Raw genomic sequence first — 17,396 nt, forward strand, 5'->3', positions numbered from 1 at the left:
TCTAGTTAAATGGGTTCTCCAATCAATCAGACTCAAAGAAATCAGTTTAAGGGTCTACGATTCAACAGTTATCAACTGGGTTTATGACCTGAACCTTACTTCAAGAAATAAAATATATGCTACCTCAAAAACCTTCTCACAATTGTTTGCTCCTTCCTTCTTGAAAGGAGCAAGAAGGAAGATATCTGCTTCTCAAATACCACATTCTCCTGACATTCCTCATACCTCACTCAGTCTCTTTCTTCCCAGTCTCATTCCTCCCATTCCTTCCTTTTCATTCATTCCTTCCATCTCATTCCTTCCCAGTCTCTCTAGTTAACTCCTCCTCATCTTGTCAACCTGAATTCATCACAGGATCCCCAAACTCAGGATTTTCGCTACCTATATTCATACACTAGTGATTTCACCTAGTTTCATGTCTTTAAATCTTACTTAAATGCTAAAAATCCCAGGAGGACCATCCCCCAACCTCTAAACTCATATATTCAACTGCCCACTTTTGATCTCCACTAAAACCAACTCCTGATCATCCACACCTTTAAGTAACTGTACACATCTATTTTATTATACATAGTAATATGTCATATGTAACTACCATACATATTAAATATATTGTATATAATTAATTATAAATCATACATAGATAGGAGAAGGCAATGGCAACCCACTCCAGCACTCTTGCCTGGAAAATCTCATGAACAGAGGAGCCTGGTGGGCTGTAGTCCATGGGGTCACTAAGAGTCGAACACGACTAAAGTGACTTAGCAGCAGCAGCAGCAGCATACACAGATATATATATGCATATACATCATCCCAGTTAATCAGACCAAAACCCTTCATCCTTGACTCCTCTTTCTTTCCATGCACATCAAGCCTTGTGCTAGAATTACTATAATAAACTCCAAACTGGTTTCTCTGCTTCCATACTTGGCCCCCATATAATCTATTCTCTACAGAGGAGCAAAAATGAGCCTGTGAGTGAACATAGCCAGATCATATCACTCCTCTGTTCAAAGCACTACAAATGGCCTCTCATATTAATCAGAGTAGGAGCTGAAATTCTCAAGTGACTACAAGGCCCTCTTCTCCTATCACTGCCCCCTTGCTCATTTACAGCTGTACTGACCTCCTTGCTGTTCCAAAAATAAGCTAAGTATGTGCCTGCCTTGGGCCTTTTTCACCTATTCTCTCTGTTTCATATACTCTTTCCTCTTGCTCCTTCATCACTATGATCAGGTAATAATTATCATACAGAACTTATATATAAGGAAACTGAAGCTTAGAGAAGCTATTTACTCTTGGTCAAATAGCAACTAATGACAGAGAGAGAATTAATAACATTATGCCAAGGTTGCAGGACTGTACATAATTGTTGTTTTCTTCTTTTTGCTTGCCTTTTCAACTGCCTACCCTTCTGTTCTTAAAAAGAAAAATCAAAAGACATGTTAAATCTTTATTCTTGAATCAACCACTACATACTACTGCATTAAGGCATCACACACACACACACAGATTGACAAATGTGACATTTATCAATCATATTACAAGAAACAGAAAAACAAAATAAAGATTTCTTATTATGCATACCTTTGCTAAGTTGATTGAAAGCCCAGGAATCTCTGCTAATCCTCCATTCATTATAGATTTCTGAGCAAGAATAACTCCAAAGGTTGGCAAACAGGAGAAATCAGAACTCCCTTCATAAATAAATTTCATATCTTTTGGCTCCTTGATTGATGCTCCCACTCCAAGGGCATACATAATAGTGTCCAGCTCCGCATAAGAAGAATAAAATGGAGGAAGTTTATGACCAATAGCTCCAGCCTGTGGATCAATTGTAGAAAATCATTTTTTCATTGATATTCTTATCAAATTTTAACTTCTCAAAACTATTAACTGTTACAAGTTTTGTAAATAGAATAGTATATTAGTTAATGTGATGGAATATGTTTCATTACATTTCATTTTTTAATAAAAACAATTAAAAACACGTGGAAAAAGACTTCATTTACAAATAAGTACCTTTTTATAACCCACGTCCAAGGTAAAGAAACCCAAGTAAGACAGTAGGTGTTGCAAGAGGGCATCAGAGGGCAGACACACTGAAACCATACTCACAGAAAACTAGCCAATCTAATCACACTAGGACCACAGCCTTGTCTAACTCAATGAAACTAACCCATGTCCATGGGGCCACCCAAGATGGGCGGGTCATGGTGGAGAGGTCTGACAGAATGTCGTCCACTGGAGAAGGGAATGGCAAGCCACTTCAGTATTCTTGCCTTGAGAACCCCATGAACAGTATGAAAAGGCAAAATGATAGGATACTTAAAGAGCAACTCCCACATCAGTAGGTGCCCAATATGCTACTGGAGATCAGTGGAGAAATAACTCCAGAAAGAATGAAGAGACGGAACCAAAGCAAAAACAATACCTAGTTGTGGATGTAGCTGGTGATAGAAGCAAGGTCCAATGCTGTAAAGAGCAATATTGCATAGGAACCTGGAATGTCAGCTCCATGAATCAAGGCAAACTGGAATTGGTCACACAGGAGATGGCGAGAATGAACATCGACATTCTAGGAATCAGCAAACCAAAATGGACTGGAATGGGTGAATTTAACTCAGATGACCAGTATATCTACTACTGTGGGCAGGAATCCCTCAGAAGAAATGGAGTAGCCATCATGGTCAACAAAAGAGTCCGAAATGCAGTACTTGGATGCAATCTCAAAAACGACAGAATGATCTCTGTTCGTTTCCAAGGCAAACCATTCAATATCACAGTAATCCAAGTCTATGCCTCAAGCAGTAACGCTGAAGAAGCTGAAGTTGAACGGTTATATGAAGACCTACAAGACCTTTTAGAACTAACACCCCAAAATTATATCCTTTTCATTATAGGGGACTGGAATGCCAAAGTAGGAAGTCAAGAAACACCTGGAGTAACAGGCAAATTTGGCCTTGGAATACAGAATGAAGCAGGGCACAGGCTAATAGAGTTTTGCCAAGAAAATGCACTGGTCATAGCAAACACCCTCCTCCAACAACACCAGAGAAGACTCTACACATGGACATCACCAGATGGTCAACGCCAAAACCAGACTGATTATATTCTTTGCAGCCAAAGATGGAGAAGCTCTTTATAGTCAACAAAAACAAGACCAGGAGCTGACTGTGGCTCAGATCATGAACTCCTTAGTGCCAAATTCAGACGGAAATTGAAGAAAGTAGGGAAAACCACTAGACCATTCAGGTATGACCTAAATCAAATCCCTTATGATTACACAATGGAAGTGAGAAATAGATTTAAGGGACTAGATCTGATAGATAGAGTGCCTGATGAATTATGGACTGAGGTTAGTGACAATGTACAGGAGACAGGGATCAAGACCATCCCCATGGAAAAGAAATGCAAAAAGGCAAAATGGCTGTCTGAGGAGGCCTTACAAATAGCTGTGAAAAGAAGAGAAGTGAAAAGCAAAGGAAAAAAGGAAAGATATAAGCATCTGAATGCAGAGTTCCAAAGAATACAAAAGGAGAGATAAGAAAGCCTTCCTCAGTGATCAATGCAAAGAAATAGAGGAAAAGAACAGAATGGGAAAGACTAGAGATCTCTTCAAGAAAATGAGAGATACCAAGGGAACATTTCATGCAAAGATGGGATCGATAAAGGACAGAAATGGTATGGACCTAACAGAAGCAGAAGATATTAAGAAGAGGTGGCAAGAATACACAGAAGAACTGTACAAAAAAGATCTTCATGACACAGATAATCACGATGGTGTGATCACTCACCTAGAGCCAGACATCCTGGAATGTGAAGTCAAGTGCGCCTTAGAAAGCATCACTAGGAACAAAGCTAGTGGAGGTGATGGAATTCCACTTGAGCTATTTCAAATCCTGAAAGATGATGCTGTAAAGTGCTGCACTCAATATGCCAGCAAATTTGGAAAACTCAGCAGTGGCCACAGGACTGGAAAAGGTCAGTTTTCATTCCAATCCCAAAGAAAGGCAATGCCAAAGAATACTCAAACTACTGCACAATTACACTCATTTCACATGCTAGTAAAGTAATGCTCAAAATTATCCAAGCCAGGCTTCAGCAATACATGAACCGTGAACTTCCAGATGTTCAAGCTGGTTTTAAAAAAGGTAGAGGAACAGAGATCAAATTGCCAACATCCGCTGGATCATGGAAAAAGCAAGAGACTTCCAGAAAAACATCTATTTCTGCTTTATTGACTATGCCAAAGCCTTTGACTGTGTGGATCACTATTAACTGTGGAAAATTCTGAGAGAGATGGGAATATCAGACCACCTGACCTGCTTCTTGAGAAATCTGTATGCAGGTCAAGAAGCAACAGTTAGAACTGGACATGGAACAACAGACTGGTTCCAAATAGGAAAAGGAGTACATCAAGGCTGTATATTGTCACCCTGCTTATTTAATTTCTGTGCAGAGTACATCATGAGAAACACTGGGCTGGAAGAAGCACAAGCTGGAACCAAGATTGCCAGGAGAAATAACAACCTCAGATATGCAGATGACACCACCCTTATGGCAGAAAGTGAAGAGGAACTAAAAAGCCTCTTGATGAAAGTGAAAGTGGAGAGTGAAAAAGTTGGCTTAAAGCTCAACATTCAGAAAATGAAGATCATGGCATCTGATCCCATCACTTCATGGGAAATAGATGGGGAAACAGTGGAAACAGTGTCAGACTTTAGTTTTGGGGGGCTCCTAAGTCACTGCAGATGGTGACTGCAGCCATGAAATTAAGAGACGCTTACTCCTTAGAAGAAAAGTTATGAGCAACCTAGACAGCATGTTGAAAAGCAGAGACATTATTTTGCCAACAAAGGTCCATCTAGTCAAGGCTATGGTTTTTCCCGTGGTCATGTATGGATGTGAGAGTTGGACTGTGAAGAAAGCTGAGCGCCGAAGAATTGATGCTTTTGAACTGTGGTGTTGGAGAAGACTCTTGAGAGTCCCTTGGACTGCAAGGAAATCCAACCAGTCCATTCTGAAGGAGATCAACCCTGGGATTTCTTTGGAAGGAAGGATGCTAAAGCTGAAACTCCAGTACTTTGGCCACCTCATGAGAAGAGTTGACTCATTGGAAAAGACTCTGATGCTGGGAGGGACTGAGGGCAGGAGGAGAAAGGGATGACAGAGGATGAGATGGCTGGATGGCATCACCGACTCAATGGATGTGAATCTGAGTGAAGTCCGGATATTGGTGATGGACAGGGAGGCATGCTGCGATTCATGGGGTCGCAAAGAGTTGGACACGACTAAGCAACTGAACTGAACTGCCTGACTGACTTTTTTATTGCCTGCTTCTTGCTAACAGATAGGATATCTCATTCAACCTTCCTGTCTCTGACAATGAAAAACCCTATTAATTCAGTGATTGTTAGCTACTCAAAATTATAAAAAATAATTTTATTTTAAATGGGAATAGTGAACAGCTCTGTAAACTCTATTATATAAAAGTCAGTATAAACAGTAGAGCAAAACACTGCTTAGTGCTTATTATAAATTAGACTCCTTCATAATGGGTGGATTTAAAATTAGATTTTTACCTTAAGTTGTTACCCAGGACTGTTCTTTATCTAACTGGATATTGTATTTTTCTATTTAGTGATGACCTGCCTAGCTAATTTGTGAAGCATATTAGGTTATAAAAGAATGATGCCCAATTTTTGATCACTTTCATTCTAAGCAGGAGTCAACAAACAACAGCCAAGACTTAAGAATGATTTTTTACATCTTTTAAGAGTGGTCTAAGAAAAGAAAAATAAGATTATATGTCAGAAACCGTGCATGGTCCATCTAGCCTAAAATATTTACTATCTGGCCTTTAACCAAAAAGTGGGCCAACAGAGTAAAGTCATATTTATTAACTGATCATATTCTCAGAGTTAAAATTAGATTGTTTATTTTATCACTATGTCTGCCGTGAGTCACAGAATACCACAACTGAATGTGTCAAATTATTTATTTCTTATTTATGCACTACGATTAAAAAAAAAAGGAGGTGCACCAGAGATAGTTAATCAGTAAACTTTCCAAGAGCTATAACCAGACTTCTATTAGACTTTCTGACACAGTGGAGACTTTTTACTTGCAGCCATGTTGCCATATTTCCAAAATACAATCTGTCAATGCTTTCTCTTAAAAGACATGACTCTAAAGAAGCACTAAACTAAATATCCTTTTCTAAAAAGTTAGAAAGTGATGAAAGTATGATTATCAAAATGCTCCAAAATACAAAAGACACACTGAAGAAGAGTAAGTAAAAGTTACATTTAATGTTTTAACCTTAATTCCATTCAAATTTCATACATATTTAGTACATGTTTTATAAAGTTTTATGGTCACTTATATTTCCTATTTAACAATAAATTAATAGCTTGGAAAACCACTTTTTGCATGAAAGAAAAGAGAAAGAAAAAAAGGAAAGAAAAGAAGAAATCTTTAGAGAAGGCACAGTTTTAGGTTTTCTCCTCCACTTACAAATTCAGATGCAGCTGCTGATGTTGCACGACTGGTAGGATTTGCTGAAACTTCTCCACCTGAATTTATTTTATTTAGAGCTTCAACTACAGTGCCAATGGACTCTAAAAAAACAAAAAGGATAATAAATAATAATAATAATAATGCTTTTTATCCATCAATGGATGAATGGGTAACAATGTCGTATATATATATAATGGAATATTACTCAGCCATAAAAAGAACTGAAATAATGTTAAATAAAGACATGGGTGGACCCAGAGATTGTCATACTGAGTGAAGTAAGTCAGAAAGAGAAAGACAAATACCTGTGATATCACTTATATGTAGAATCTAAAAAAAAATGATACAAATGAACTTACTTATTAAACAGAGTTACAGGTGTATAAAACAAACCAGTGGTTACCAAGGGAGAAGAGGAGAGGGGAAGGGATAAACTGGGAAATTGTAATTGATGCATATACATGACTACACATAAAACACATATCTAATAAATACCTACTGTATAGCACAGGGAATTCTACTCAGTACTCCATAATGACTAAATGGGAAACGAATCCAAAAAAGAGTGGATACATGTATAACCGATTCACTTTGCTGTACAACAGAAACTAACACAACACTGTAAATCAACTATACTCCAATAAAAATTAATTTTAAAAAATCACTCCAAGGTCGATGAACCTAGAGCCTGTTATACAGAGTGAAGTCAGTCAGAAAGAGAAAAGTAAATATCATATGTGATGTGCTATGTTGCTTCAATTATGTCTGACTCTTTGCGACCCTATGAACTGTAGCCCACCAGGCTTTTCAATCCATGGGATTCTCCAAGCAAGAGTACTGAAGAGGTTTGCCATGGCCTCCTCCAGGGGATCTTCCCAACTCAGGGATCAAACCCACGTCTCTTACATCTCCTGCACTAACAGACAGGTTCTTTACCGCTAGTGCCACCTGGGAAGCCCAAATATCATATATTAATGCATATATATGGAATCTAGGAAAACAGTACTGATGAACCAATTTGCAGGACAGAATAGAGATGTAGACATAGAAAATGGATTTGTGGACACAGCAGGAGAAGGGCAGGTGACTAAATGAGACAGTAGCATCGACATATATACACCGCTGCTGCTAAGTCGCTTCAGTCGTGTCAGACTCTGTGCGACCCCAGAGATGGCAGCCCATCAGAATCTGCCATCCCCGGGATTCTCCAGGCAAGAACAATGGAGTGGGTTGCCATGTCCTTCTCCAACCCATGAAAGTGAAAAGTGAAAGTGAAGTCGCTCAGTTGTGTCTGACTCTTTGCAACCCCATGGACTGCAGCCTACCAGGCTCCTCCACCCATGGGATTTTCCAGGCAAGAGTACTGGAGTGGGTTGCCATTGCCTTCTCCGATATATACACTGCTGCTGCTGCTGCTGCTAAGTCGCGTCAGTCATGTCCGACTCTGTGCGACCCCATAGACAGAAGCCCAAGTAGCCATGTGTAAAACAGATAGTTAGTGGGAAGCTTCTATATAGCACAAGGAACTCAGCTTGCTTCTCTGTGATGACAGGGAGGGATGGGGTCCAGGGGAGAGGGTAGGTGGAAGAGAGGCTCAAGAGGGAGGGGATATATGTATACTTAGAGCTGATTCATGTTGCTGTATAGCAGAAACCAGTACAACATTATAAAGCAATTGTCCTCCAATTAAAAATAAATTTAAAAATACCACTCCCACTAAGGTATGGGAAAAATATTTGCATATGTGAAACATCTAGCCAATTATTGCACACCACCATTTAAATAGTGGTATACCAAAAAAAAAAAAGTGACATACATAACAAACTTCCAGATTTTTCTTATATAGAACTATATTTCATTTGTACTGAAAAGAATTTTCAGTCATGAAATTCAAGTCCCTCAACTGTAGGATAACTTAAGATGCACAAACTGAATTTTCTCTTTAGGATACTGGAATTTAAATAAGACAGAGTGCTTTGGTAAACCTATTACATAAAGATCACAAAAGCACCACCTTTCAAGAGTCATAAAGAGCTAATGTTCCCCTGGTGAAATCCAAACAAATGTTTTCTACAAAAAAAAAAAAAGCTTTTGTTACAGATGTGACTAAGAAAAACTACTATGCTTTAGACAATCACGCCCGTAATATCCAGCAAACCTACTACAGAAACTTCACTTGTGTTCATGAACTGACTATATGATGTCAGGCTATTATTACAGGAAAAAAATGTGAAAGACTGAGCAAACAAGATAACTGGGTGTTTCCATACTCTCTTCAGGTTATGATTCTAAGGAGGCTCAGAGTTTTGCAAAGTCTCTTGAGCAATTTTACAATTCTGTAAAGTGGGACCCTTGTCCGCAGGCATACAATTCCAAGCCGGTGGAGGGAAAACTAACCTCCCTTCCTTCCCCACCATCACCCCTCCTCCAGGATGCAACCATGTCAAGATTACCCCCCAGGTCTCTATACAGGTAATCTCAGAAAATATTACTGAAAATTCTTCCACAGAAAACCACCCATTATGACCAGTGACTCCAGAGAGAGATCAGAAGCTGCTAGGCCGAGATCTAAAAGGCTAACTAAAGAGACTCAAGGAGCATCCACACGTGCATTAAGATTCCAAACGCTCTGGGACCTTCCCAACAAACCTTAGAAACATGGGCCTCCTCCTAAACTCAGACAAGAATGGTACCTAGACTGCAGAGATGACCAAGGGTTTCTGCCATTCCTGGTGAAGCTAGTGGAGAAGTTTCTTGCCTACTAATGCTTCTCTTACCACCCCATTTAGGTTGCTGCCTAGATAGGAGGCCAGGAAGCGTCACGGCTTCCCTGGTGACACAGTAGTAAAGAACCCGCCTGCCAAGGCAGGAGACGCAGGTATAGTCCCTGAGTCAGGAAGATTCCCCTGGAGAAGGAAATGGCAACACACTTCAGTATTCTTGCCTGGGAAATCCCATGGACAGAGGAGCCTCTCCTGGAGCCGGACACAACTCCATGACTAAACAACAACCTTGGTACAGACTGACAGTACTGAACTCACAAACAGACCACCTGAATTAACTCTTGGCTCAAACACTGAGAAAGTGAGGCCCACTTATTCAACTTTTCTGAAATTTAGTTCCATCATCTGTAAAATGAAAACACTGATATGGGTGCTTGGAAAATCTCGATTTTACAAACAACGTAAGGTTTTTTTCACTGTACTTCAAATACTAGGGGTATCTTTTCATTTATAAGTATATAATTCATTAGTTAGCTTTTTCTTTATATTAGTCTAATACTTTTTAAAATTAATTTATCTATTTTAATTGGAGGCTAATTACTTTACAATACCATAGTGGTTTTTGCCATACATTGACATGAATCAGCCACAGGTGTACATGTGTCCCCCCTCCCGAACTCCCTTCTCACCTCCCTCCCCATCCCATCCCTCTGGGTTGTCCCAGTGCACTGGCTTTGAGTGCCCTGTTTCATGCATCAAACTTAGACTGGTCATCTATTTCACACATGGTAATATACTGTTTCAATGCTATTCTGTCAAATCATCCCACCCTCGCCTTCTCCCACCGAGTCCAAAAGTCTGTTCTTTATATCTTTGTCTCTTTTGTTGTCTCACATATAGAGTTGTCATTACCATCTTCCTAAACTCCATATATATGTGTTAATATACTGTATTGGTGTTTTTCCTTCTGGCTTACTTCACTCTGTATAATAAGATCCAGTTTCATCTACCTCATTAGAACTGATTCAAATGTGTTCTTTTTAATAGCTGAATAATACTCCATTGTGTATATGTACCACAACTTTCTTATCCATTCATCTGCTGATGGACATCTAGGTTGCTTCCATGTCCTGGCTATTATAAACAGTGCTGCAATGAACATTGGGGTACATATGTCTCTTTCAATTCTGGTCTCCTCAGTGTGAATGCCCAGCAGTGGGATTGCTGAGTCATAAGGCAGTTCTATTTCCAGTTTTTTAAGGAATCTCCACACTGTTCTCCATAGTGGCTGTACTAGTTTGCATTCCCACCAATACTGTAAGAGGGTTCCCTTTTCTCCACACCCTCTCCAGAATTTATTGCTTGTAGACTTTTGGATAGCAGCCATTCTGACTGGCGTGAGATGGTACCTCATTGTGGTTTTGATTTGCATTTCTCTGATAATGAGTGATGTTGAGCATTTTTTCATGTGTTTGTTAGCCATCTGTATGTCTTCTTTGGAGAAATGTCTGTTTAGTTCTTTGGCCCATTTTTGATTGGGTTGTTTATTTTTCTGGTATTGAGCTGCAGGAGTTGTTTGTATATTTTTGAGATTAACTATAAAACTCATAGAGGAAAACAGGCAAAACACTCTCTGACATAAGTCACAGCAAGATCCTCTATGACCCACCTCCCAGAGTAATGGAAATAAAAGCAAAAATAAACAAATGGGACCTAATTAAACTTAAAAAACATTTGACAATGAAGAAAACTATAAGCAAGGTGAAAAGACAGCCTTCAGAGTGGGAGAAAATAATAGCAAACAAAGCAACTGACAAAGAATTAGTCTAATATTTTTAAGCCAATAAAGTGGAATTCTGACATCAGAGAAAAGTTTTTAAGATATTTCTTCCTTTTTTCCTTTTCCTCATTTTCATTGATAGGTGATTGCTATTCATAGACTAAATTTACCTCAAATACTAAAAAAAAGAATACAGAAAATGATACTGCTAATGACATAACAATCATACTCTGAGAAAAGTGTAACGAAAATTTCAGCAAGTGTACCAGCAGACAGGGAAGCATCATTAGGATAAAAAGAAAAATAACAGGCTAGTCATTTTTCAGATATATTCTTCTGTTGAATATTAAATATAATGTTGGGGGAAAAATAATTTTCCTGTAAAGAATTCCAATTCATGATCTTTCCTAGATAGGCCCTTTAAACTTCATATACTATATACATACATGAGTTATACTAGCAAAAACAATATAATTTTTATTGGTCATTTCCTGTGGCATACCATAGACGATTCAGTAACTCAAGATAACAAGCATTTACTAAATGCTTTCTATGAGTTCAGCACTACCCTAGCACAAAATACAAAAGAAGGACACACAAGATATAGTCTCTGCCTCCAAAGGAACTCTCCAGTTAAGAAACCACCTACTTATGAAAAAAAAAAACAGTGGAAAGCAGTTGTGATTTGATGCTCAAACGGAACAGCTCAACTAAGAGAGAGATCCATGAAAGCCAGAATATCTGGGAAGATTTTGTTGAACATCTAGGGCTTCAGTTTTTCTGAAGAAGCACTGAGATTAGCAGAGGTGATAAAAGGAGTAAGGAACATCTTAGAAAGGCAGAGAAACACTAACAAGGACAAAGTGCTAAAACAAAGCAAAATCTATTCACTAGATAGAAAAGCCCTAAGCCTAAACAAACTAGACTTAAACTTTTGAGGAAATAAAAAAAAAAATCAAGTCAGATAAGGAGCATGTGATTAGATATGGCAAGACTGAAATCAACCATCAGATGGGGAACAGATGCATTGAGCACAAATGGGTAAACACTTTCTACCATCCCTCAATCACACATGTACTGAAAAACTAGGATCATAAGAAAACTGGAAAAACTAGACTTCCCTAGTGGCACAGCTGATAAGAATCTGCCAGCTAATGTAGGTGACACAGGTTTGATACTTGATCCAGGAAGATTCCACATACAAAGGGGCAACTAAGCTCGCATGCCACTACTACTGAAGCCCTTGTGCTCTAGGGTCCACAAGCCACAACTACTGAGCCTGTGTGCTGCAACTACTGAACCCCACCTGCTCTAGAACCTGTGTTCTGAAACAAAAGAAGCCACTGCAATGAGAAGCCCCGGCACTGCAACAAAGAGTAGCCAGTCCCTGCTCTCTGCAGCTAGAGAAAGCCCATGCAAAAGCAATGAAGATCCACCGCAATTATAAATAAATAAAAGTCCGCTATACACATCTGTGTCTTTTTTGCTGTCTTACATACAGGGTCATCAGGGAGAGGGAGAGGGTGGGATGATTTGGGAGAATGGCATTGAAACATGTATACATACTATCATGTAAGAATCGAATCGCCAGTCTATGTCCGATGCAGGATACAGCATGCTTGGGGCTGGTGCACATGGATGACCCAGAGAGATGTTATGGGGAGGGAGGTGGGAGGGGGGTTCATGTTTGGGAACACATGTACATCTGTGGTGAATTCATGTCAATGTATGGCAAAACCAATACAGTATTGTAAAGTAAAATAAAGTAAAAATTAAAAATTAAAAAATAAATAAATAAATAAAAAGACCACTGGATGCTCATATTTTTTAAATAAATAAAAATAAAAAGAGGCTTGAAAAAAATGTAACAGGACAAAAAAAAAAAGAAAATTGATAAACTGACAGTGGGAGTAACATACACATCTGAAGTTGGAGAGTTCTAGTTACTGGAGCAGAAAATGTACTATGGATGATTCGAGCACCTAAGTTAGCACAGTTAAGAAGATAGTTCCATAAGGGAAGAGAATGCTTTATTGCCTCTGATTCCCCAGGCAGGACTGAACTCAATTCTTTACCTTGGATACTCCGAGGCTTGGTGGCATTATCGAAATCACAGATCTTCGTCCAGTTAGCCTTCACTGCCTCAGGAGTCATTGGCTGAGTCCTCTGTCTCACAAGGGCTCCAAGGCTTCGCTCCCATCGTACTGGTTATAGAAACAAAACTGAGATGCTGAACACATAGACAGAAAGCAGAATTCATGAGTCCAGTGAATTTTTTTTTTTAACTTCAAGAAAGATGGAATTTGGAAAGAAGATTCTAACTTCTAAAGACTTTTACTACAAGCCTTAAATGGCATTTTATTCTTAAAATAACAAACCCACTAAGACAGCATTAAATTTCTTTTTTTAAATATTTAAAGCTGAAGCAAAAAACCTCTTTTTCTTCTGACTATGCCAGATACTACTAAAGGTAGGATGAATTACTGAATCAGAAAAGTTAAATTATATATAATCACACAAAAAGACTGACTTCATCACCACAGATCACTTAGATACTACACTTCAAGGTAACAGAACAGAATAGGGCATTGCTGGATAGCAAACTGAAATGATAACAGGTCAGAGACTCCATATAATCAAATTAATGTATCAGACAACCCCGAATAATTCTCTTTTCCTCCTTTTGCTCTTCCTCTCTATCCAGGGGAAGTCAACTTGATTGCCCAGATTCACAAAAATCATCATTGCTGCGTAAGTTCCAAGATTTTTAACACTGTTTCTTTTTTAAAAGGCCTCAGAAATAAATAATCACTAGTAACCTTATTTAAACATAATGGTCAGATTTTGATGATGACTAAATTGAAGATTTGTCTTGGGGAATGACAGAAGCCTCTAGAGATTTCCTACTGATAAAGTTCCACATATGGCTTTTATTGCAATACCTAACCTTTCTTTCTTTAAGATATCACAAGATACTTAAAAATGTTTGAATAATATAAGTTACTTCATAACTGGATAGAGCATTAATAATACTCTATTGTAACAATGTCAGCCACTAATGGCAGACTATTAAATAATTCAATTAATTTCGATACCAACATCCAACTGAAAACTTGAATTGGGATACTGGGATGTTCACAACTTTTTTTTTTTAATGCCATAAAGTAATTATCCAGTTTGGAGCTCACAGCATTTAAGAACTGGGGGAAGAAAGGATTCAAGCCAAATGAATTTACTACTGGGCTGAAGAAGAGTAGCTCCAAGGAAGGAAAGAGTCAATGAGAGAAGTAGAGAACCTGCCAGCTGAGCCATCTAGGACACAGCTTCTCCCATCTTTTCAAAAAATGCTCTCCCTCCCACTCACTCCTCTGCTGAACAATCATGTGGGGTGTGTCAGAGACATGGAAAGACAAACATCAATACAGAAACTGTGCTGTCTGAAGAAACAGCCAGCTCTGAAGAAGACATACTGAATAAGGACTGCCAACAGGAAAAAAATTGAAAAGATCCCTGAAAATGGTACAGGCATGCAGGACAACTTCCTTCATTTAGAAGACGGGTTTGCTATAACAATGTTTGAGTTTGATTATGCGTGCACTAGATCCTATGGTTAGACACTTGACAGCTCTAACTGGATACACAGGTTTAAAAATATGGAAATAATGTACAGCAAGCCAAAAATCAAAAGACACTTACATTTTCCAATCCATCCTGCTCCAACCTACAAAAAGAGGGGGACAAAGTTATACCATCTAATGTGGAACTACTAATAGAATTTTCAAACTTAAAAAAAAACCAGACAGCTATTTAAGAGTATCAGAATGCCAGATGACAATGGATGAAAAAACATGCTAAATCTACTAAAAAAGCTAAATCTACTGAACCTACAGATTTACTAAAGCCCACTGGCCCACATGACTCTGCACTATTTATGCTATCAAAGTAGAAAACTTAAGCAGCAGCTACAGTAGAAACATGGATAGTAAGCATGACTCTGCAAGGTGTGATACCAGTTCTATTGACTAGCTGTGCGATCCTGGTCAAACTATTTGACTTCCCTCTACCCAAGATTCCACTTATGTAAAATCAGAATAATAATACACTCTCCATGAGGTAACCATGAAGGCTAAACAATATAAATACCAAATGTGCCCAGGGCATCACTTGAAATACATGTCTCTCTACAAAGACTTAATGAATAGAAATAAAGAAATAAAAAGTTAACAAAAACAAAAGCAGCATTTGACTTATAAACTACATAGTCATTTTAATGAAACACCTTTATATATAGATAAGGCAAATGACGAAATACATTAATCACCATGCAGAAAGATGATATTTTTTTCCAAAAGTCATTCAAGGAAATCCTCAGAAGAAAATGTCTGATGGAAGAAAACGTTTTTGTGCTATCTTCAAACACCACAACCACAGTGTTCCAACGCATATAAGAGAAGATATTATCAGCAAACAACACACTTCTCAGTGGCTCTAGGTTCAAGAGTGTGGCTTTTAATCACCCTTTCCTTTATACATATTAATAGGCCAATCAGCCTTGATGCTCTCGGTGGCATGGCACTGATAAGAGGCAAGAAAAACATCATCTTTTAACATATTTGGGGAGTGAAGCCACAAGCTGCAAACTCGTCTCAGGCGCTAAGAAACAATACCTCCAATTAACCCAAAACATCTCTGCCATTCTAGATATGTATCAAAACTTTGCAAACAAAGTGGCAACTTACATTTGAGGTTTAAGTCAGGATATTACACACCTCTCTTACGTATTTTGTACTCAATTTTGCATACCCAGTGTCCCTTGCTAAAAATGTCCACGATGCAGTAAAATAAAGCAATAACACAAAAAACTTCACTCAGCATTATCCTAATTATCTGTGTATGGATGAGTGTGTGTCTAAAATGCATATCTAAAAAAAGAGACTACCCATGTAAAATGCACATCTAATAAAAGACTGGGAGAGAATATACATAAAAATATGAATAGGAATAATTTCTGGATAGTGGTAATGTGGATGATTTTATTTTCTTCTACATATTCCCCTGCATATTTGAAGTTTTCTAAAAAAAAGCATATGTTATTTTTGTTCACAGAATTACTAACAAATATAAACATAAAAGACAAATAGATTTTTAAAACTCCCTTAATAAGATAATAAGACATGCAGGCCAAATTTAGAGCTCCACATGGCTTCATATTATTAAATCTTATCTTCTATAAACCTAGGTCATAAAGTTCTTTCCACCTTTAATTTTCACAATTCACAATCAATTGTGACTGTGATTAAGACAGTGGAGGTATCTACCTCTGCTTAGACCTGTATAGACTGCTTTTCACTTACTAAACAGCTTTTTATTCAAATAAATCAGACTAATATATCATTAATTTCAAACTGAGCCAGGTTATTTTGCTACCAAGAAATAGTTTTGGAGTCATGTATTTCCACATACAATAGGTTTATTATTATATTACCACAGAGAATCGAACAAAGGAGGATGATCTAAAACAACAGCTCACGCTAGAAAAGAAAAAAAGATCAAACTCAAATGAGGACTCAGAAATACAGGGACTTTTATGGCAGGCCTGTGGCTGGTCAGGGAACTAAGATCCTATACGCTGCAGGCACAGACAAAGTGTGTGTGTGTGTGTGTGTGTGTGTCTGTCTGTGTGTGTGTGTGTGTGTGTGTGTGTGTCTGTGTGTCTGTGTGTGTGTCTGTGTGTGTGTCTGTGTGTGTGTGTGTGTCTGTGTGTGTGTCTGTGTCTGTGTCTGTGTGTCTGTGTCTGTGTCTGTGTGTGTGTCTGTGTGTGTGTCTGTGTGTCTGTGTGTGTCTGTATGTCTGTGTGTGTCTGTGTGTGTGTCTGTGTGTGTGTCTGTGTGTGTGTATCTCACTGGATGGTGTGATTATGTGTGATTTTTATTTTTATAACATTTATAAAGCTTTGCAACAGGGAAAAACAGAAAAGTTTCTTTTTAAAGGCAATACAACTAAATAATTTATGTTTACTGATCTATCATACCCAGACTGAATTCTTGCTATACTGATAAAATAGTTTAAATTAAAGGGTGACTGCTATGTATACTAAGAGTTTAAAAATATGATTTCCAGTTCTCATAGCAAAACCCCAAGAAAACTGAACTCAGGGAAATTAATCTGTACATTACTCCAGAGACTCAGCAACTACCAGAGCAAGAAATCAAAATACAACCTGGCTGACTTTAAACCATCAGTTCTACCCTTTCACTTTATTACTCAATATCTCAATATCAAAATTATTCAATATCTCAATATCAAAAAAATAAGATTTTCTGTATGACTAAATGCACCATACCAATCACAATCTTTCATCTGACAATAAC

General features: G+C 38.1%; 1 protein-coding gene across 1 annotated transcript in view; it reads right to left on the reverse strand.

Annotated features, from left to right (window-relative positions):
• The window catches only part of HSD17B4 (hydroxysteroid 17-beta dehydrogenase 4), a 99,286-nt gene that overhangs the window by 41,404 nt on the left and 40,486 nt on the right, over positions 1-17,396 (reverse strand). Inside the window, exons 10-13 of the mRNA XM_068981483.1 lie at positions 14,722-14,746; positions 13,101-13,229; positions 6,520-6,623; positions 1,588-1,824 (exon numbers count right to left, since the gene is read on the reverse strand). Coding sequence (XP_068837584.1) covers positions 1,588-1,824; positions 6,520-6,623; positions 13,101-13,229; positions 14,722-14,746 — 495 coding nt within the window. The remainder of the gene's footprint in view (positions 1-1,587; positions 1,825-6,519; positions 6,624-13,100; positions 13,230-14,721; positions 14,747-17,396) is intronic.

Source organism: Capricornis sumatraensis, chromosome 9 (genome assembly GCF_032405125.1).
Source record: "Capricornis sumatraensis isolate serow.1 chromosome 9, serow.2, whole genome shotgun sequence".
Classification (NCBI taxonomy): domain Eukaryota; kingdom Metazoa; phylum Chordata; class Mammalia; order Artiodactyla; family Bovidae; genus Capricornis; species Capricornis sumatraensis.